The 22,020-nt window shown below is 54.3% G+C and overlaps 5 protein-coding genes across 5 annotated transcripts; 3 read left to right on the forward strand and 2 right to left on the reverse strand.

Annotated features, from left to right (window-relative positions):
- Positions 1-496: 496 nt before the first annotated feature.
- Positions 497-2,419, reverse strand: G647_07563 (uncharacterized protein; the record flags this gene model as incomplete). The annotated part of the gene is made up of 7 exons (XM_008731877.1): positions 497-691; positions 740-814; positions 869-1,026; positions 1,075-1,422; positions 1,477-2,092; positions 2,143-2,243; positions 2,308-2,419. The coding sequence occupies 7 exons, from the start codon at positions 2,417-2,419 to the stop codon at positions 497-499; spliced, it is 1,605 nt and encodes a 534-aa protein (XP_008730099.1).
- Positions 2,420-9,632: 7,213 nt separating this feature from the next.
- Positions 9,633-11,645, reverse strand: G647_07564 (uncharacterized protein; the record flags this gene model as incomplete). The annotated part of the gene is made up of 1 exon (XM_008731878.1): positions 9,633-11,645. The coding sequence occupies one exon, from the start codon at positions 11,643-11,645 to the stop codon at positions 9,633-9,635; it is 2,013 nt and encodes a 670-aa protein (XP_008730100.1).
- Positions 11,646-12,977: 1,332 nt separating this feature from the next.
- Positions 12,978-15,981, forward strand: G647_07565 (uncharacterized protein; the record flags this gene model as incomplete). The annotated part of the gene is made up of 4 exons (XM_008731879.1): positions 12,978-13,011; positions 13,076-14,170; positions 14,221-14,294; positions 14,341-15,981. The coding sequence occupies 4 exons, from the start codon at positions 12,978-12,980 to the stop codon at positions 15,979-15,981; spliced, it is 2,844 nt and encodes a 947-aa protein (XP_008730101.1).
- A 620-nt stretch (positions 15,982-16,601) lies between these two features.
- Positions 16,602-17,177, forward strand: G647_07566 (uncharacterized protein; the record flags this gene model as incomplete). Its single annotated transcript, XM_008731880.1, has 2 exons — positions 16,602-16,613; positions 16,662-17,177. 2 exons carry the CDS (start codon positions 16,602-16,604, stop codon positions 17,175-17,177), a joined length of 528 nt encoding a protein of 175 aa, XP_008730102.1.
- A 2,046-nt stretch (positions 17,178-19,223) lies between these two features.
- Positions 19,224-20,557, forward strand: G647_07567 (uncharacterized protein; the record flags this gene model as incomplete). Its single annotated transcript, XM_008731881.1, has 3 exons — positions 19,224-19,301; positions 19,366-20,250; positions 20,315-20,557. 3 exons carry the CDS (start codon positions 19,224-19,226, stop codon positions 20,555-20,557), a joined length of 1,206 nt encoding a protein of 401 aa, XP_008730103.1.
- Positions 20,558-22,020: the final 1,463 nt, after the last annotated feature.

Raw genomic sequence — 22,020 nt, forward strand, 5'->3', positions numbered from 1 at the left:
CTCCAGCAATGGAAGGGGAAGGGCTCGGAAATCCGCGAGTCATTTTTCCGGTGCCCGCGAGTCATGCATGCTCTCATGCTTCAGCTGTTGGCGCTAGACTGGACATGTGACCTACTGCATCACGTGCTCGCTGTCTTTCATCTGAAAGACGGCTCCCTGTGAGCCTGAGATGAGAACGAAGTCAACGCGAACACAAACAACCATCATTTTCCGTCCTCGGAGTTTGTCAAATCGCAAGCCACGCAGAGTTCGCGCAAGGTCCCGGCACAGAGCGTTAAGTCTCATTGGCCTGGAGAGCTAGCTCGCGAAAGAGAACACTTGAAAAGAGGCTCCTACTGTGGAAGCGAGTATTGTCAGTTCTGTCTTTCCACAGGCATATCTTTCAAGCCGGAGCGCCCTAAGATCAATCCGCCAGTGTTGCGACCGCTACTGTAAAGCCACCAACGATATGCCCGCCAGGTTGTGGTAACGAAACGCCATCCATGCACCTCCGAGCTCATGCAGTCTTTGCTTCCGACTGTTCAACCTCAACATGACTGATCGCTGGCTGCTTTTCCAGGAAAGCACCGGTATTAACTTGAACGTCGTGTAGGGCTTTCTCCTGGATCTCTGTGCGATACGTCTTGAACTTGAAGACACCAACCCGCTTCTCGAAGAGTTCGTCAATCTCCTCCAATGATCTTCCTTTCAGCTGCTTCTGGTCAGCAAAATCCATATTCAATTCGGGTCCTATCCTTACTTCTGGAATGCAGAAGAAGTAGAAGATTGCGCAAGCTATGTTGCTGCCGAACCAGATATAACCGTATTTGGGGCCCTGGAACCATGCGTTAGCGGCTTCGAATTCCATTCAATTGTGCGTCAAACTCACCCAATTCAAATCACCTGGGTTGATGAAGTACGGCGTGCAGAAACTGGTGAGCCATGCGAAGACGTATTGAAGTGACGTTGCTGATCCGACCGTCCATGCACGGAGACGCGAGCTGACAAGCTCTGTAGCCACTGGATACGTGGCAGCGCCGACACAGCCTAGAGGATGTGAGCAAGCAACCAGAAAGAGAGACGGACCACTTATACCATTGTAGAAGAAGCCCCAAATTGCGACCATTGCCACAGTCACTTTACCGGTGGTCATGGTACCAGGAGAAGCGCTTTGCGCAATCGCCATCCCGAGGAAGCAGAGACTTGTCACGATCGACCCAAAGATACAGATGAATCTCCTTCCCACCAGATGGCGCATGGCGTACATGCCGCAGTTAACTCCTACGAATCCGATGCAGGTGATCATGATCGAGTACTCGAAAGCCTGTTTGATTCCGGCAATCTGGAAGAAGTATGTTTGATAGGCGATAGGGAACCAGGATCCACTGCCTGCTTGTGTCATGATGGTCCCCCAACACAAAAGCGTCCGTCGCAAGTCGGCACCTGGCACAAGATCAGCCGCGGAAGTCGTACCAGTGTCAGGTTCATTTGACTTACCACGAAACATGTCCAAGAGCCCAACCGACTTCGCAGTCTTTCTTTCTTCCTCGACGCCGCGAATGATTTCGGCCCATTCGAGCTCAAAATACTCCGGAGCCAGTGAATCTGCTCGTAATGTCTCCAAGGACTTTCTGGCCTGGCTCTCTCGGTTATGATGCAGCAACCAGCGGGGAGTCTCGGGAACGAAAAACAACCCGATGGCCAGCAGAACCGGCACAATATAGAGACTGCCAATCGGAATCTGATAGGAGCCTTTGTCCAGACGGTCCTTGGTATAGTTGTCGACGATGGTACCGAGAATAGCACCGATATTGACCCAATAAGCGAACAGCGCCACCATGACTCCTCTGAGATGAGCCGGAGCGATCTCGGCGGTGTATATATTCGAGAATGTGACAAGGAAGCCATTTGAAAATCCCAGGACAACGCGACCAAGGTATACCACTCCTTTGTTTGTGGTACCAATCTGAATGGCCAACCCGACGCAGTTCAAGGCGCACGCCAACCAGAGAGCTGTCTTGCGACCGTAGAAAGCGCCAAAAGTTCCGGCAAGTATGGACGAGAGAAACGCGCCCAGGGTCAAGAGTGAGCCGATCAGTTGTTGGAACGTGCTCTGCCCCCCGATATTAGCATGGTTGGCATTTCAACCGTCAAGGAACCTACATCGATGCCGTAGCCAACCGGGCTGTTTGGATCTTCGAAGCCGAATACTCTCAAGAAGCCCGGCATAGCCTGGAGAGCGCCGATGGCTGCACTATCGAAGCCTGAGATTGACACAGTGTAAGTACTGGCGGCGCTCCGAGCTCACTGGTTACTTTATCAGCTTACCATATTGGGTATTCGCCGTCGCAACTATGCAGGCAATGATCAGGCATTTGCGATTGGCCCAGAGAGAGGTCACGGGCAAAGTGACTTGGGAAGTGTGCGGAACTTCCGACATTCTGAACAATACTCGCAAACAGATGAAATGATGCTTCCCTGTAAATCAGCCCCAGGTCGGGGAGGTATCAGGGATATAAGTTCTTTTGTTCCCTCCGCAACGATCTGAACTAATCCGGGGATGCATCCACAACTGCCCAGAAAGACACGGCTCGTGGCCAGAAAGCGATAGATCTGGGCATGATCCTGCCAAGGTCAAACGTCCACATGTGGAGCTGGATGTATCTCGCTAACTGGGTGTTCCAGACATCGATTGTGGCCTACATGCGATATTGTCGGTGAAAACAGCAAATGGACTGGGTACCTCGTGCTTGGCTCTAACGACTGCTAGCCAACACCTGCATGTGGAGAACATGCGGCACTGGACTCGTTTCTCGTCCGGCTGAGGCACTCATAAGCTGCTTTCAGCTCAAACAAGATGCCCCAGAATGTGGGTGTGCTTCTCCGCAACATACACGGCGCTTCGCTACCTTGCATCGATACAGTTTCGGGACGAGCGACAGTTGCTCAAGCGGAGCATCGGAACAGCCTCCTGCTTATCCGTGGCGATTCTTGGCTCATCTCGTCCCGATCGAGAACCTTGTTCTACACATGTATTGTGCCGTCGAAGATACCTTCCCATCTCCTGAGATTCCTATATCTGGTACTGGGACTTGGATTCAGCTTCCACGAATATGCCCAGTATGCCCCACATGCGGAGACACGCAGCAAACATGCAGACCAACTGCCGCGTCTCGTTCTTTCGCCCTGGGCTAATAATCTGGCCCGGCGATTCGCCGCTGCAGGCGGAGTCGAGGACCACGAGGACCTGATGTCGCCGGTCAAAAGCCGCAGAAGGGCGGGCCAACGGGAGATGGCCTCAACTGTTCACGAACGGATAGGATAGCTTGAACGTGGAGAATTCGTATCGTCCAACTACACAGTACATGTTCAACCAGGACCTGTGACCACGGATCGGCCGCAGATAGTGGTATTTGTCGACGAGAATTCTCCAAGAAGAGGAAGGCTCCTCCACAGACCCGTTCCCGACGTGCGAGATGGAGGTCACAAAGAAGGCGATACACGCGAGCGCCTCTCGCTTGTCAGTGAATGCTGGTCAATATCAGCATGCGAAATAGAAAAGCCCATGCGGCAACTTGAGCCGAAGTTCTGATCGTCAACTCGACAAGCTTGCCTTACCGTGCCGCGGGTGACAAAACCACCGCTTGAAAGGTATGTATGTACGACAAGGACCCGGTGGGAGGTGCTATCGGGGTGACTCGCGAGCGACCGCTTCCAGAAGCCGCTGGGCTGGGCGGAACAAGACTGAAGCACCAGACAGTCGATGCTATGTACATCTTCTCACCTGCACCACACCGCCTATTGCTTTTCTGAAGCCCCGTCGCTAAGGCTCTGCTCCGCGCTGCGGTGACTGAGGAGTGGACGTATAAATCGTCCCATACCAGTATGGCCCCAGTCCGTGATACACCCTTCCAGCTCCTCGAACGCCCTTCATGACAAACGCAGCATACTTGCGATCATCCAAACCGACATATGTCGCAACGCCCCGACGGAGATTCACCATAAGCAAGCCACGAAAAGAAGCACATACGCAAAGACGTGATACCCTTCGACGGATTCCTCGCTGATGAAATATGTGATGGCCGGGACATCACGCAGGCGCGCATCGTACTGGGATCCTTCTCCGGCATTCAGGAGCAACCAATCGTGAGTGAAAAAGACCCTTCGCGTCACCGAGATGTCGAATACTCCGTCACGATGTTCTTGACAAGGATACACCCCTCGTCCCTGGCAAGTGATGTGCAATATGCCTGGATTGCTTTCATCTCCACCGCCCATGCCGTCGCGAAACCGGATCGCTTCCCTTTACAACGATAAGGCGCTCCGTCTATAGACTCTCCAAGTACTCAAACTGCTTGACTATGGCATTTGGCTTCCTAGAAGCTGACATCGGATCCTACACCGCCTTGCTCCTCTGGGTGTGGAATCCATGCGAAGTACACGGTAGGCAGAGTCGTGCGGATGAAATGCTGATTCCGTCTCGGCGGCACAAAGAACGCCGCCACCGACCGGGCCACGAAAAGCTATTTTTGGCAATCGGTAACCAGGAAGTCGGGGTCCAGCTCGACGCGGATGCTGTCTGCCGGAGTCGTCCGCACGATGTCATCGATCGTCTTTCTCTGTCGCGCCGTAATTACACCCCGGAGGTGTCGACAACTGTGTGGGCGCCCCTCGTCCTCGTCCTAGCGCATGTCGTGCAGCATTGTATTCGTCGCGATCCTTGGGGTTCGTCGTCGACTGGGACAATATAACACGTCTGCCAGGAGGGCCCGACTCCGGCGCAGACCCTGAGCCGCCTGATACAGTGGTGAAGGTGCCGGAGTCTACCTCTCCGGCGTCGTGGTAATGGCGAGGAGTGGTCTGAATGGGACGCGGAGAGCCTCTGATTGACCCTGCGTCAAGCCAGCCCTGGGCCACGAGTGGGGAAGAAAAGAGCGAGAGTGTAATCGGAGGCTTGTGGCAGTCCACGTTATTGTATCAGTCAATCGGCCGGTCACTCAGAAGAACAGGCACTTTGCTTGAATCACATTCGAATCTACATGTCAATCTCGGACAAACAAGAAGTGCTTCTCTCGCCATCTGCTTGCCAAACGGTGTGCACATGCTGATGACATCCATGTCCAGGTGCCTGTCCTCGGCCGTGACTGAAAGTGTCATTGTCTTGTCCTCAGCGTCGGCGTGTCGGTGCACCCTCCGCTTAATTCTAAATATTTCTCATAGGCAATGCAATCGGCTTGTCTGGACGTGCCTTGCCCTACCTCGAAGCTGTTCAGAAGTAATAAGCCCTTGATATCAGTGAGGCGGGAAGAGGAGGGAGGAGCAGTATCGATATATGGCCAAGGTGCTGCAGGAATATGCGGACAAAGGCGTCGAACGTGTGGAGAAAGGGTCGGATAGGAAACCTAAGGATATATTCGGTATAGGAACGGTCGATTATATGATAGAGTGAAGATGGTTTGAACTGAGGGTACGGAGTATATTCGCCGGTATTTCTAAATGCGCCTCTATCCTGCTGAATTCTAAGCTAGGGACTTCGGGGTTCCGGGAAGAAGGGATATAGTTAAATTCAGCGGTAGGTATATTGAGGAGCTCGAGACTTTGGCGATTGTATAAAGAAGATCAGGGAGAGGACTAAGTTTTGCTTAAGGGTGTAATAGTGAGGAGTGTAGTGCGGTGGGCCGTGAGAAAGCAGGTAGGAGCTGCGCTTTTTCTGTCGCGCTTGTGAGCCTACGCGTACAATAGTATCCCACAACAACATGAGTTCGAGTCACATGAGTTCGAGTCACAAAAAGGAATGAACTCCCTCTGATAAGGCTATACCCGGTGGTGGCCAACCTCCGGTCTACTCCCTATCCGTGTTCTTAGAACACCGATTTGACTCTGTCAAGTAGGCAGATGATGTCCAATTGCAATTGCAATTCCAATTTCCCACTTCCACACGTAATCCAGATCCCAGGTCCTGTATTCGAGCGGTAATGGCGTTTTCGGGTCGGTTCTGTTCTGTTCGGTCGGAGCGTTCGAAGGAGTCGAGGTATGCCGCCCCTGGCCCGCTGCAAGTTTGGCCTGAACATACCTGGGACGAACGTCAGAGTAGAGGCGAGGACTTTGATGCCTTCCAGTCTCGGGGACTGGTTTGTCACGTACACCGCTAGCGAAGTGTATGCCCTGATCAAGCCTGAGTCTCAAACTCTGTCGCCCACCGGGGAAGCTGCTAACACTCTGTTGACTTGAGGAGATGGTCGCTCGGACTCCGCCCAGATGGGGTTCTTGGTGATTGTAAACCATTTTCCGGTTTTACATTGATATCCCTTTATTATTATTTTTTTTCGGCACCACGTGATGAGTGGGCGTAATGTAATTTTCTTGTTCGCCGGAGCAGTCTGCGTAGACTGGCCTTCAGGGCCTTCACTTCCTCCAGTACGGCCTTGGCCTGTGCTCTCCTCTTCCTGCATAGGTTGTTTAAGCAGGCTGTTCTCCTTTATCGCCAAGCCATGGGCTGTTCGCAACACCCGGAGCTGCCGCCTCAAAGACTCGATCTTGGTAGCTTTCAGGGTGATGGCTTCGTGTCCTGCTCGTCGAAGTGTCAATCGTCCCTCCAGAGTCTACACGCTTGCTCGGCGGTTTCCAACTGATCTTGTTGCACGGCAAGATCTTGCCTCAGTGGACTGACCGATGCGAGCTCGCGATAGGTCATCGCAAGAGCCTGATCCACTTCATCGGACAATGTCTGATACCTCGATTTTGGCCGGTGTGCTCGAGTTGCTGCTGCCGACCTTGTCATGCCGCAAATTTGGCCTTTCGAAGAAGTCGCACCCACTGGTTGCAGGCCGCATGTCCCCATCATCGCAGCTGCCTGCAAGTCAAGCGTTACGCTTTGCCGTCACTGATGCGCCTTCCGCTGGCGAGCATCTCGAAGTGGACGTCTAGCATCTGATTACGACAAAAGCCTTTTGGCTAGACGCCGCATTGCGAACTTGCGCAACATCCAAGGGCTCGCACACGCCAGCTCCTGCCCGGCTTGTTAATCTGGGCCGGACTTCTTTGCACCGTCTGGGGACGCGTAGCTGATGCCGTGGTTATAGCTGGACGGCGCGGGACTGGCCTCGCGCGATGCTGCAGGAGCCAGAGGTAAGATCGCTGGCGGTGGTTTCACGCTCCGGCCTCGTTCAATGCAGGCCGGACGGTAAACGGATCTTTTAACGTTGTCTCTGCGGGCGCATCTTCGCCCAAACAAGCCAGATGATATGAGCGCTTGCATGTCTGACATCCCAAGACATCACCCTCCTGCTCGCACGTGGAGCAAGAAGGCGCATGCAGATCGCCAACTAAAGGGTTTTCATCAGCATCTTATAGAGGCAGGATCAGGCCTGGAAGATCACTTAATCTTCCGACGCCTACCACCAGGGACGAATTCAGATATCAACTCTTCCTTTCCCTCAGCATCGCGAACGACTCCAATTCTACAGTACGAGGGTGGAAGGCGCATGTGGAGGACGAACGATGGGTACAGGTTTGCTATGTGGCGTTGCAGAGGGCAGAGGTCTCTGTTGATAGGCGTTTGGCCGGTACCGGCGTTATGCGAAACTGACTGCTGGGATTAGCACCTGCAAATACTACATCTCGAGAAGCCTACCCACGTCGTTCGTCGACCTCGACGACATTTCTCTCGGTGCATCAATCTTTCCTGCGCTTTGACCCGCGTCCACGTCTGGCGATACTATCCAGAGCCATGGACGGATACGTGTGTTTCGAGTTACGAGCAGTGGCAGCGATGGAGGCGTCGCGGCATGGCTCGACCTGCAGGAGCCATCACAGATGCTTCGCGGTCGCTCATCTGTTCTGACTATCGAATTACCAGAGTGCCAACTGAGTTACAGTTGAGTTTGGATTGCCCACACACAGATTTGTCAGCCTCGTTTTACCCTCCTTACTGCAATCTCACTGGCAATGGTTGTGCGCCAAGCCGGAGGCGACCGGCAAATAAGCGCCTATGCCCCTTTACCTGACAGCCTCGCTGGGCTGGCACAGCGGGGAAGCATGCGATGTTTTACCATGCACATGGATCTGGCCCCGGCTCTCTACTGCCCAAGCCAACCCTGGTCTGTCTTGTCGGAGTGCACAGCAGGTGTCAGCAGCAAGCCGGAGGCGGCGGTTGACGTTGTATGGCCAATGCTGTTTCAGGAGCTCAGGACTTACGCAGCAGTGGCTAGCAAGCTGAAAGGAGGAGTCGCGGGCAAAGGATTGAGATCGAAAGCGCCAGCGAACATCTCATTACTCCACGACGAGGCATAAATGACTAGTAGATCACGCGTCCGAACTACCAGGCTTAGCAGGACCAGCTGCGACTTTCCCCAGTATTATGTCAAGGTGCCTTGCATTATTGAACTTGGAAAGCAAACGTTCTGGCACAAGGGCGAACCCAAGGTCAAGCACTTCACAAATCACAAGCTTGCCTACCTTCGTCACGCCCAATGTGATCTGATTCCCAACGACGTTTGAAGCGTGGACATCCAAAGGAACCTGCAAACGCTATAGACGAATACAGGCCGAAGATCAAGATCTTCTCATCTTCTCCGTACGCTCGTGATCCGGATCTACAGTACGGGTGCCAATATAAAGGATCGGTGACCGAGAGAACCCCGGTCTGATCTCAAGCTGAGGCGTTACCGAATCCGCACCCAAAGAGTAGATGTGCCTGGTTCTGTCATGTGTCAGCTACAGCAAGGATCCGGTATAGCGATGGTCTCTGTCACGCGCGGTTGCCCGCCGAACAACATCGAATGTCTCAGGTTTACAGTACATGGGCATTCATGTGCCGGATAGTCGCTGTGGCCATCTCTAGTGCTGCTGGGTATAAACAATGCTTGGCTCCGCTCATCTGTGGTCTCCTCAGTCAATAGCTGACTCCCAAGTAGAGAGGAAGGTTCGTGCAAACTCTGATATCCCAAACGCACTTTTGAACATTTGAAGACAACAAGTTGCCCGCCGCACCAGGCCAAGTTGGATCGAGACTCGAGGGTCAGCACTCGGCGAACCCAAACAGCTGGAGCCATGGCAAAAAAGCTCTACCACAGGAGCATCCGTGCGATGGATCGAAAAGGTGGATATTGAGGGCTCCTGCTCAAATCAAGCATGGGGCTGGACAAATCGTGATGCCAAAAAGAATCCGTAATCATGCTTTATTATCTCCTGTAGTTGTATGGCTGAGTGTGGTAAATGTACAGGGGAAACTCATCATCGCTCGCTTCGTCAGAATGGGATACTTCATCCAACAAATGCTCTCAACCCTGTGCCTGCCGGAAAACACCCTGCCGCCAAATTACAAGATACAGCTCGAGTCGTGTAGTAACATTTGGATTCGTCAAAGTCATCAAGTGCGGAGGATTTTCAACACCGCTTTCCAACAAAGTCCAGGGCGGTCAATGGGCTGTAGTGGTGGATGTATACCTTCCAGATCCACTCACTTCGAGGCTGTAAATTGACGTGCTCCCTTGAACTGCTCGAGTATAAGTCGCACCGCGCCCCACCAGTGGCCGGGAGTAGGGAAATGCCACAGTGGCGTGGTGAAGTGCCGCACGGTTCAGGCGCGCCTACAAGCACAGCTTTCGTTCTTTTCATTTCGTAAGAGATGTCGATGTTGACCGCCACCGAAATCAGAGTCGCCAGCCGTTAATGCCATTTTGATTGTCGTCCAAGGATGCGTAATCCTCCAGCCAAGCACAATCAATGACTCTTGAAATATCCCATCGCTGGCCTTCGTCCATATCAAGACAGCCACTAACGAGCTGCTCCACATCACCGCCTCCTTTCTCTGCCAGCAGTGCACGGTTCCAGTCTCCTGCCAAAATCGCCATGACCACGCGTGGTTGAAAGGCGTTGTGGAACGGCCGCGAGCCTACAACCATGCTGTAGACGCAGACACCATACGCCCATATGTCCACAGCAGGGGAGACAATGGCGCGCTCTGCGTTCCCGGGGTCTTTGATGCGGTTTGCAACTTTGAGAATCTCCGGCGCAGCATACTCTAGGCTTCCACCAGCGAAAGCTGAGGTGGACGTATCGGCGGGTCCGTAAGGCTTTCGCGGAGGTCTGTCAACGTTGTTGAACTCGGGGCTCGACGGACCGGACATGCTGTCCGTGGACAGCCATTCTGCCATGCCAAAATCGCAGAGCCGGAGCAGGCCAGGACCTCCGTCGCTTCCGGGCTCTATCAGGCAGTTCTCCAATTTCACGTCGCGGTGTACGACTCGAGCATCGAGGTGGAGATAGCGTAGTGCTGCAGCAAGTTGATAAGAATAGCTTTTGGCCAATTCATGGGGAACGCCCTGGCGGTTGGCGCGTACAAGATCGAAAAGAGTCCCTCCGATATTGAGCGGGATGAAGCAGAACGTGGCATCGTCGAGCTTGTAAACCGCTTCTAACGGGAGGACATTTGGGTGATTGAGAAAACGCCACAGTTCGACTTCGTGCTCGAATTCGGCCTGTGCTTCCTCATTTTCAGCCTCGCTTTTGCCATCGATCTGACGGCGGACGATCTTGACGGCAAGAACGCGGTGTCTGCCCTCCTGCAGTTGTGTCACTTGTTTGATGGTGCTGAACCCGCCATAACCTATCTGCTTCCCAAGCACATAATCATCGCCAATGGTTTGTCCTTCGGCGTCGCACGCAAGTGGGCCGGGTTCACCCGCCTCACCATTTGTGCCACTGCTCATGGAGAAAGCGCGCAGGTACGAAGATGCGGCGGATCTCGGCGACCTGGTGATGGAGCCCGAGGTGTCCCGGCGCGAGGCCCGACCACCCAATTCTCGCATGCTCTTGTTGCGCAAACTGCCTGCGCGAGCGAAGAAGTCTTGCGGAGACGCGCTGCTTTCGCCGTCTCTCCATCGTTGCGAGGCAGTACGCCGAAATGGTTTCGGCTCTTCGTAGGAGAATGCTTGTCCTGTGAAGGCGGCGTTTGGTGACGCCACACTGGGGGAAAAGGAGTAACTCCCCTCGTCTTGAGGAGTGACGGCTTGCTCATCGGGGGACACGGTGGAACTGGTCAGCATCGACATGGTGTCGCGCAAATTTGGTTCGGATTCTCTGGCCAAAGCGTCGACAGTAGTCTGTAACAAAGGGAACCGGCCCTCGCCAACGCGCGCTTGCTCTCTGGGCGGGCTGCACGAGTACTTGGGTAGGTGCCGGCCTGTGAGGGGATCGTAGCGCGTGCGACCCTCTGACTCACTGTGCGCGCGGTCGTTGTGCGCCCGGGATGACTTCTGCGCTTCCGCCATGGCCTGAAGCAGCGACCGGCCTCGCTCTCGAGGTTTCGAAGGTTTCTCCAAAGGCTCTTCCATGCTCTGACGGTGTCCCGAGTCCAACTTGATTTCGGTATTAAAGCTGACGGAAGGATGACGATCCTGCATGTATTGGTCTATGTAACTGGGGGAACCCTCAGAGCCTGATAGCACGGCCGGGGAGTCGCTAGGAGCAGGGATGTCGACCGGAGGAGTCGCCGTCGCGCGAATCGTGTCCTGGCTGGTGCCGAAGCTTTTGTAGGGTGGCCGCGACAGACCCATTGGCACCTCATGGGGCTGGGTGCTCCGAGACGTATCTTCGCTGTCATGTTGGGTGGACGAATTCAGACGTAGGCTTTCGAGAAGACGGCTGTTGTCAGCCTGCGCCATTCCGCATGGAACGATATCATGAGATGCGACCACTTCGAGGCGACTTTCGCAGGGAAGTTCGGTGGTGAGTCGTGCAGGTAGGAAGCGGAAGAAGGAAACAAGGCTCTCAGCAGGCCTGGAAGCTGACTGTTGCCATGCTGCAGCAGGCGGACGATTGTCAGAGAAGTCTTGACTCTTGAGAACACAAACCGGGCGGCAGTTCCTGCACGTGCAGCGGGGTGAAGAGCTTGGTTTGACGCGGAACTGCGAAGGAAAAAAAGATTAGCAGGCGATCCTGCGGCACCACTGGCACCACTGGCAACTGGCACCTCGCATGGCCAGCGCCCAGCCTGAAGCATGTGCTGAGTGGCGGCGGATTCCGGCCAGGTGGTCCGTCCTCGTACGGGTACCTGGTATTCAAGCGCTCTCTGCGCTTCGTGGCGTCTACAAGACAATTACTGTGTAGAAGGCGACAATCAATGGTCACCTGCGCCAGATGGCACAGAAGGAAAAAGTGCAGCCTCACGCCCTTCCCCATATTCAGCATCGAGAGCATCATCAGTCGGACGTGGGCACGGCAATAATTGGTGACCCTGCAGCCCCCACTAACCTCGTAATGGGCTCTGGCCTGAGCCGCCTAAGACAAGGGCCCCAGATGGCCAAAACAGACGCTGGAAACTTGTCAGGCGCTAACCCACCCTGCATGCCCAACTTTGTCGTGCCCTAAAATATTTCCACAACGGCTCCCGCGAAGACGATTCGCCGGTTCCTGAGCCCCCTCGTCGAAGCAGGGCAGGCTTAGCAGCAGGGTGTCGGCCCATCCACCTCCACGAAATCCTGAAACAAACTTCCTCCTTTCCGCTTTCGCTCTTTTCAGTTGTGGCCAACTCTTGACAGGGGAAGTCACGCCTGCGTTTTACCTGCTCTTCCTTCATTGCCGTCCACCGAGTCGATACCATGATCTACGCTTGATCGCCACCACCACCTCTTCTGGTCCTACTCAGCATCGGCGCGTGCGCGTACGACTCTCTTTCGAACCACTTCCACTCTCTCACTCTGAATTCTCCGTTCCGAACGCGTCGCAAATATCGCCAACCGCCTCGAGTACAGCCTCTGCACCACCACAGTCCTTACCGCGTCTAACCTCGACGAGCAGCCTCCACGGCCTCTGTCCATTGCTCCGCCATTGAGCGCTACATAACATTATCCGACGAACCTCCCCGTTGCGAACGAGTGCTCGCTTATCTGACACCTCCGATCCTCTATGCGACCTGCATTCTCTCCAAGCCTGTCAATTGTGGTGGGCGAGCACTTCACGCGACACCCGAGTCTGCGGCGTAGATGGTTCGCGCCATGACCACTTTGAAACCACAGCTTGTTAGGGCTGGTAAGCGCACATCACTGGCCCTCAATCCGTGAAAAGGAACATGCTCACTCGGCCTCTTAACTAGATACGCTCGATTTACAAGATCACAGCTCGCCCTCGGCCAAAGATCACTCGAAACAGCCAAATCATCCTTCACCCTACGGATATGGCCCGGCCGCGCCACATCAAGCGCAGACATTGAGACATGCCGAGCACGAGGCATACCAGGAACAGCATGCGAGTCCTCGGGCGTCCGAGGAGAGAGTCAACGGCGGGTTTCGATCTGATCAGCATTTCTACGACGATTTAGACGACGACGACCGAGAAGACGATCCCCCAAATCCCCAGAATACTGCGGCGAACGGGGGCGGATACGATGGGCAGGACCCGGAGCAAGGGGACGGCGGGGACTCCCAGGATGAAGATATGGATGATGACCTGATGGACAAAATCTCGAGCTCCCCTTCAATCGAAGATGGTAAATACTCCCTACCCCCATGGCCGCCACGAGTCGATTCTGTGGATTCTGAAGCTTCCCCGGCTTCATTTTCGACGCCGACTCGAGGCAATCCCTTCTCTTCCTCATCACCATTTTCTTCCACGCCCGATCATTTCCCCCTGCACCCGTCACTTTTGTTTCACCCGGCAAGTCATCATGGTGAGTACACCGCGGACCAATCCCGATCGAGAGCAGCCAAGTCTTTCCCGTATCAGCAGTCCGGAAATTGGGAGACTTCATCGACGACCCCGGCAGCCGACTTTCCCCCACAACACACCTACATCCCGCTTTCAGAGTCCCAGGAATTCCGGAGATATCTACTGCCACTTGACGATCCACTCCTCGCTGATGCGGTCGAGGATTACGGAAATGACTTTTCGTATGACGAGGACGACGAGTGGGAAGACGAGGAGACCTACCTGCCAGCTCCTGATTCAAGTTCGGATGATGACCCCGACGATTTTCAATTTTCTCCAGATGATCGCTTCGTCGACTCAGGTTGGGGTGGAGAATGCTTACGAGAAACAGAAGATATTGATTTCGAGTTTGTGTACGCGCTTCACACGTTCGTCGCGACCGTCGAGGGTCAAGCCAATGCCACAAAAGGTGACACCATGGTGCTGCTGGATGACAGCAACAGCTACTGGTGGCTCGTCCGAGTGGTGAAGGATGGCAGTATTGGTGAGTGATTCTTGGGCCAAATCAAGTTCATACTTGCTAAAGTTACACAGGCTATCTGCCCGCCGAACATATTGAGACGCCCACCGAACGTTTAGCCCGACTGAACAAGCACAGAAATGTCGATGTACGTTTTCTGCCATCTGCGTTGTCCTTCACTGACCTCGTGCCAGCTCTCAGCTTCTATGCTTGGAGACAACCCGGAGAAGTCGAAGAACCCTTTGAAGAAGGCAATGCGTCGGAGGAACGCCAAAACAGTCCAATTTGCGCCGCCCACGTATTATGAACCCTCAGACTATGAGTATTCTGACGAAGATGAAGATGGAGAAGACGCCCGGAATGACCAGACGGGCATTGAGACTCCCGAGGAAGCCGACAGTGGGGAAGACCAGCAAGAGGCCTCTGCCGCCTCAAGCGAGCCCCAAGAAGCACGAGGTACAGCTGCGGCCGTTGGCATTCAGCGGATAGCCAGCAACGACAGTTTGAAGAACGAAACAGCGTCAAGTCCCGTCAAGGCTCAACAACCTGGGTCGGCGCAGGGGCAAGGCGAGGAACCCCTTCAGCGATCGAGGAAAGGAGTGGTCAGAAACACCGACTCCTTCTTCAGAGATGACACGGTCGAGACGAAGAAGATCTCATTAACGCCACGATTGTTACGAGGTGATTCCGACTCCGGGGCCTCTGCGGAACAGGAAGTACGTCAACGTCCGAGCCTGGAAACATTCGACAAGATGGTTGGCCCAGACGACAAATCCAAGGAGAAGAAGAAAGAAAAGAAGGGTATGCTGAGCGGCCTATTCAAGCGTAAGAAGGGCAGTGCGCCGGATGAGCCCGACAAGGTTGGCGAGGACGCCCGCCAGTCGCCAGGCTCGAAAGACTCTGCGGAGTCGTTGTCCATGAAATTCGAGGGGGGCCCTGAACGCAGGCCGAGTAAATTGCAGAAGACTCCTCCAGCTATATCACCAAAGGCGTCTCCCACTGAGGCACGGCATCCCCAACAGTCACTGGGCCAGACACCTGCGGCTCTAACAGCGCCTGTGCCCGAACCACTGACAGTGCGAAAAGCTGGTCCCGAACCTCAGCAATCGGAGGCATTGCAGCAGTCCCAGCCGGCACAGGTCAACCGCTTCCCTTCTCTCACCGAGAAGAGGTCAATCTTCTCACCTATAACGACCGCGCTCAAGACAACACCTTCGACCGGTTCGGATACCGGCTCGCCAAATAAGCCGGTACATTCGAAGCGAGCCAAAGAAAGATTTGCAATAGACGAAAGCGACTCTGAGGCAGACGACAAGAAGCTTAAGGTAGAGGACCAGGATCGCAAGAGCGTGTCTCCTGTCACGGATCAGCAGGGATCAGCACAAAGGTCAGACTCTGCCATGCAGATTTCACCTTCTCAGGCTTCGGCGCCCGGCAGATTTGGAGAAAGCACGACGCAAAACCAGGCACCGGCAGCTCTTAGCTCATCTCCGCTACCGCACGAGACTCATCCACCTGAGTCTGAAGGGACGGCTAGTACCTCAAAGCCGTCGCCTTCCACAGCAACTCATACACCGTCGACGTCAAGGTCTACACCGACGTGGTCCGACGCATCGTTAAGATCATACATGGAGAATAGTCAAGATATCAAAGACCTTCTCATTATTGTCCACGACAAGTCCAATGTGACACCAGTTGGACCGGATCATCCACTCATGAGCAACCTCTTCCAGGATGAGCGGACGAAGCTGTCAGCGATGCAGTCACAACTTGATACCATGCTAATGTCTTGGCTCTCAAAGAAGAACTCGAACTTAATGCCTACGACGACTTGAGCGATTCGGACCTCCGAGTTGGAGGATTTTACTGGGTGCTCCCACACTTTTACAACTACTATTGTACAATTTCGGTTCTTGGCATGTCGAAGCAGCTGCTCGACTTGTACTATTAGGGAACAGGCGTTCTTTTTTCTTAGGATCTTTGTCACGACGATATATCTGAGAGGAGAATGAACGATGAAAGGTCGAAGACAGTTATCGGCTGGGCTCATGTACAGGCATTATTCCGCATCTTCGCGGCCGGTTTGATAGGTGGTCGGAGCCTCGAGAACTGTTTGGACGCAGTCCTTTCATCGACGATCACACAGAGCCACGAGACAGGCTACAACGACTCTTGACTTCACGGCCTGTCATACAAAGGATCGGAAGTTGTAGTATGTGGAGAACACCTGCTGTTCTCCTTTCGTAAACATGCCACGTGACCAGTAGCCGACCGTCTGCGGGACGGTTACGAAATTACTTCGACTGATACTCGATCATTCCACATGAACTGAACGTCCTCTCATTTCGCTCCTGAGACTCTGACACCCTTTCTGGCCAACTTCCCAGCCTCCAAGGAGGCGTCATCCAGCTACACAGGTTTCGGTTGAACTGCTTCATGGATTCAACGCTACACCATGTCCATCACGGTGAGTGCTTCGTGGACTGTTCTCTATTCCAGGAGGCTGATGATATAGCTGCATACTACCCACGGTGACCTCAAAATCGAAATCTTCTGCGAATCCGTGCCGAAGACGGCAGAAAACTTCCTTGCTCTCTGCGCGTCGGGAGCCTACGATGGCACCCCCTTCCACCGCTTGATCCCGGATTTCATGGTTCAAGGGGGCGATACCTCCCAGTCACCACGCAACGCCGGTGCCGAAAACCCCATTCCAAAAGGTGGCACCTCGATATGGGGCAGCTCTTTCGAAGACGAGATCAGAACACCCGCGTTGAGACATAGCGGTCGCGGAATGGTGTCCATGGCGAACAAAGGGCCGGGCACGAACGCGAGTCAATTCTTCATTACATTCAAGGATGCGCCGCATTTGGACGGCAAGAATACGGTGTTTGGACGAGTTCTTGATGGGGCGGAGGAGGGTGGTACGCTTGAGAAGATGGAGAGTGTTGCGGTGGATAAGAAATATCGACCGAAGGAGGAAAAGATTGTGTTGCAGAGCGTTACTATTCATGCGAATCCGTTGGCCGAGTGAGGCGAGGATGACGGACACAAGCAAAACCTGTCACGCAAGCATGGCGATCCCGACCTTCCTATCTGAGTACGAGACAGCTGGATTGTTCAGCGAGCCAACATTCGAAGAACCGCACAAAAGCACTGGTGCCTCGAGAAAAGCTGCCCGAGCACGGGCCCCCTTTGAGACGCAAACCAGAATCAGCGACACCACGAGCAATCGAGTGCAGAGAATCCGTTCGGCACACCGACCCTTAGCAATGAGGGTCTCGATGGCCGCTGTGGCCGCGCCTGTAGTCTCAGAGCTCACGCGTTGTTGCCGAGGGATAGCCGATGATCGAAAGGCATTGCGACGAGTAGATCACCGCCTTCGGTACCACGTTCGACAAACAAGAGACGCTGAAGGTTTGGATCGCAAACTGTTGACTCAATCAAATGCTAAGTACCTACATGGCTTGAGGTCTTCACCGAGGCGAATGTGTACGTGAATGGCACATTTACAGTAGTCTCCGGCGGGCGGCCTGTACAGCTGGCCTTAGATGTGCCTGGCTGACGAGGGCATGGGTGCGCTGTCTTTGAGCGACGCTGGGGGCTGATCCGACTCTCTCACTCCGTGGACGGACTTTTGAGGCCAATGGAGTCGGGGCCGCCAAATCAGCAGATGGATCGCTAGTGCCGCAGAGATCCGCGTATCAAGAGTCGGAGATATATTGACTGGCATGTCACTCGTACTCGTGCGACCAGCAGGTTCTCCCACATGGTGCTGAGATCGGGTAGGCGGTAGGAGAAGAACACAGGAGCAAGGGACGAGCCCAAATGATGGATCTACAGACTCGGTTTCGGAGAATTGTATCTCGTACGAGTAGCATGTTCCAAGCCACCCTACAGTGACGACGCCATGGTCGCTGCGCATGCTTCCAAGCCTGAAGATCCGAGATAGGCGTGCGGGGCCCGCTGTGGCGTCCGCTTGACGACAATCCGTCGCTGATGAGGCTGAACAGCTTGGGCCCCTTCAACAGCCGCCGGGTCTTTGACGGCCAGAATCGGATTAGTCGACCACAGATCTCGGACTGAGGAGACCTGATGAGCTCCCCTACGAGGTACCAGAGCCATCCTGAGAGACTGGCTGACCGACCGACTGCGGTCTTCGTAATCTGAGCCTGGAATGGTGCTGACTGGTGGAGTAATACCTAGCGAGATAAAGGTGATCGATGCCAAGGGCTCTGTTCCGTGGCCTGCGGTGTTGGCTGCCAGGAAGCTCTAGACACGGAGAAGCGCCATTTGACGTAGCCGGGGACGGAGTAGATCAACGAGACGGCAGTAATATTCTGCGGGATGCGCAATGCTTGTAGGCAAGAAATGGGCCATGGGGGTTGGGGTCCTGGGGTCTAGGTACTCCGTGCTTGGTCTTTAGCAGCGGTCATATAGGGCTTTGGGCACTGTTAGGCGACCATGATGCAAGCTGGAAAGTGCCTGCGTGTCGTGTCCTACAATCGACTCGTGCCTACGAATCCGGCCCTGGGCAGCGCTGCTGGGCATCGACTCGATGACCTGCGAATAATCCAGACGTCTGAGTTGCCCATCCACCGCTCCGCACTGACACCACTTTGACCTCCATCCTCGTGTGTCGCTTCTGCGCCTGGGCACAGCCGCGTTCACATTTCACTTCCGACTCCCGTCCAGCTCATCTTCAACCACTCTCGTCCGAACATTCTTAAGACCCTCTCCCAATACCACCGCATCCTTCTTGTCTCGTCCCCGCCATTGATCTCGACTCGGCGACACTGTCTTGGGCGCCTGCGGCCGGCCCTTGTTTCCATTCTCCACCCAAACCAAAGACGGACATCCACACAAGCCCCTTCGAACCAGGCAAACAAAGACACATAACCACGCATTCATCGTTCATTCTCTGCATGTAACGACCTTGGCGCCTCATGGGCTTCACACTGTCGCTCAGATCCAGGCCGCCGCAACTCGTCACCTCCGGACCTATCAGAACCCGCTTGCAACGGACATCCTCACGGTCCCGTGGTAATGGTCCCAGTATAGGCTCTGGCTCGACGAGAAGATGAGCGCATTTGTGCGAGTATCTGGCCGTCCGAATACAAACTTTCTGGTCGGATACCCGGGTATCTCTGCCACGCTGGTAAAGTTCCCCGTTTTAAAGACCGGTGGCGCATGAGCCGTCGTGCTGACCTGTGGTGTTGTAGCCTCGCATTGAAGGAACCGTCGAAATACGGCCTGGCGCTGGCATCACCAGCCCCGTCAACGTTTCCATCGTAACCATCTCCCTGCAAAGGCGAGAAAGCATTCACCCCCATGCCGATTCAGTCACCAAGAAACACCTGGCCGCGCCCAGGAAGGAGGCGACGGAAACGGTGGGGAAAGAGATGTTGTTGTTTCGGTGTCCCGCCAATCGAGAATACGAAGAGATCATGTACATGGACCTGCCGTTCGTGATCTTCATCCCCTTTGGACGAGGAGGACAAGAGACCGCGAGAAGAGTACCGCCTGCAAGCCTACAACTGCCGCGGAGGACGGCCGAGACATACTACGAGATGGTGGTCACCGTTGGATATGGAGGTACGGATCGCAAGACGTTTGCTTTTCCCGTCCCTATTTCGCGATACGACACCCTTTCGACGTTCGGCATGTACAATCGCCCCGAAGCCGCAGAACGAGTTTCGGATCATTTGGTGACCTTGGGCATCTCGTTACCACGATGGTCATACGGGCCTCTTGACCCTGTCAGCGTGTACATCAAGTTATCGCCGAATCCAGATTGGTTGAGCAAAGCGCGAAAAGTGACCATCAAGAAGATCGAAATCGGCATCGACGAGGAAGTCATCTACAATCACGAAGGCGACGAACCACAAAGGAAGACGAAAAGTCTAGTCAAGAAGGTCGAGAACGTAGGCGTAAAAATGCCCGAGGCAGGGTATTTCACCAACCTGGGCCTCGTTTTTCCATCCAGTGATCTGCGCGACGCGGATGGGATCATGCCGCGGGGGAGACCAGCGTTTCCTACATATTCGGTCACGGGTTTTACGACAACGGCAGGGCTGTATAAGGTCGAATATTACCTGACCATCAAGGTATGTATGATGCGGGCGAAAGTGGGCATCGAGGAACAGATCCTGGCTGACTTTGCATTCGTAGGCCTCAATGGCAGGTGCCAAAGACATCATCCTGAAACAGCCCATTGTCGTCTGTCCGCTCGATCATGCCGCTTGCAAAGCCGAAATGGAAGCCATTGAACAAGCCGCTAGAGACGCCTCACATGTTAATGCCGAAAACCCCATGCTTCCTCTGGCCACCATAATCAGGGCCTCAGATCCTAACGCGCTGAGTTGTCTAGGGGTGGCACTAGTTGGATCGGCCAAGAAGCCATTGATCGATTGAAAAGCCCGAAAAGGGACTCCATGAAAACAGACGTGGAGGAACGAACCAAGCTTTATACGGCTGCGAAAGAGCCTCCTATGTGAGATACGGAGCTCACTTTTTCGAGATGGAAATATGGCCCAACCCGTCAACCTGGCGCATGTGAACTTGCTTCAGAGAAACATGCCGGAGGACATTGACTTCGTTGAGGAAGGTAACGCTTCATGCTGCCACGGTATTAAGCACCAGTGACATGAAAGGGCAGTAAGGGGGGAAATAATGCTCGCATCACCAAAGATCCTCCTCATGGGCCCTCCATTGGAAGAGGCGGGCAGAACCCACCGACCATTGCGATGGGATACCGGCTCGAGCAGAGGAGCACCAACCATCGGTTTAAGTGCTCGGCGTACACGGGAAGAAGGCACCGGTCCTTATGCTGGCTCAGAATCTGGAGCTCTGAGCGAGCTGAAAAGCAAGCGGATCCGGATCCGGATCCGTTGCCGCGCAGACCTCAGTACATCAACAAGCTGAGAAGCCAACTTTGATATTTTATGCCCGATTACTGTTTTGAACATGCAAGGCGTTGGGTTGGAAGGAATCGGTCGGGACGGGGACAATCTTGGGCACCGGCGATATCATAGGCTTCGACTACGAGCTACGGAACAACCCAGAGGGGGTAATGAGAAGAATTTATCTTTCAACTTCTGCAAAGACGGCAGGTCCATGTGCTCGTGAGAGGTCCTTGCTTTTTATGTTTTGTGTTTTGCTTTTTCCCTGTATTGTGGTCAACGTTGATCTGGTCGACTCGATCCAGCGAGCAGTCACAGCACAGTAGCAGGGAGCACTTACACTACAGTACAGGAGCAGGGAGCACCCACGACACGGAGCGCAGCCTCAACGACAGACGCGTGGAAGGACTCTCAGGTGTAAGATGACCTACCTGGCCTGACAGTCCAGGCCCCCCATCCGTTCCTTCACATCGACGCCCTCCAACGATCGATTCGACGCTCCTTGAGATCCAGTCGTTGCCCGGAACTGCGCCAGAGCCGCGCCGGAGCCGCACCGGAGCCCATATGAGCCCAGGACCAGCGCCTACAGTGCCACGACGAGGCGATGAGTCATTGACGCCCTCTCTGGATCGGTTCTTTCTTGAATATCTGTGAAATACCTGGTCTGCTGCTGTGGTGTGCTGTGCCGAGCAGAAGCAGAAGCAGAAGCAGACGCGGATGCAGTATCTTCCCAGCTACAGGAACGCCCGCAAGTCCGTCCGTTAGCCTGAAAGTCCCGCGTGGTACTATCTCCCTCGCTGATTTCTGAGACATTGGAAGATCATATCCGCCTTGAACTGCTGGGAAGATCATATCCGCCTTGAACTGCTGGGAAGGTCATATTCCCCTGGGCTGCCGCGAAGGAACTGATGGTACCGTACATAAGTGACATGCCAGCAGCATCACAGCAGCAGCAATAGCACCTAGATGTCGAAT

The sequence above is a fragment of the Cladophialophora carrionii genome (assembly GCF_000365165.1).
Source record: "Cladophialophora carrionii CBS 160.54 unplaced genomic scaffold supercont1.6, whole genome shotgun sequence".
Taxonomy (NCBI): domain Eukaryota; kingdom Fungi; phylum Ascomycota; class Eurotiomycetes; order Chaetothyriales; family Herpotrichiellaceae; genus Cladophialophora; species Cladophialophora carrionii.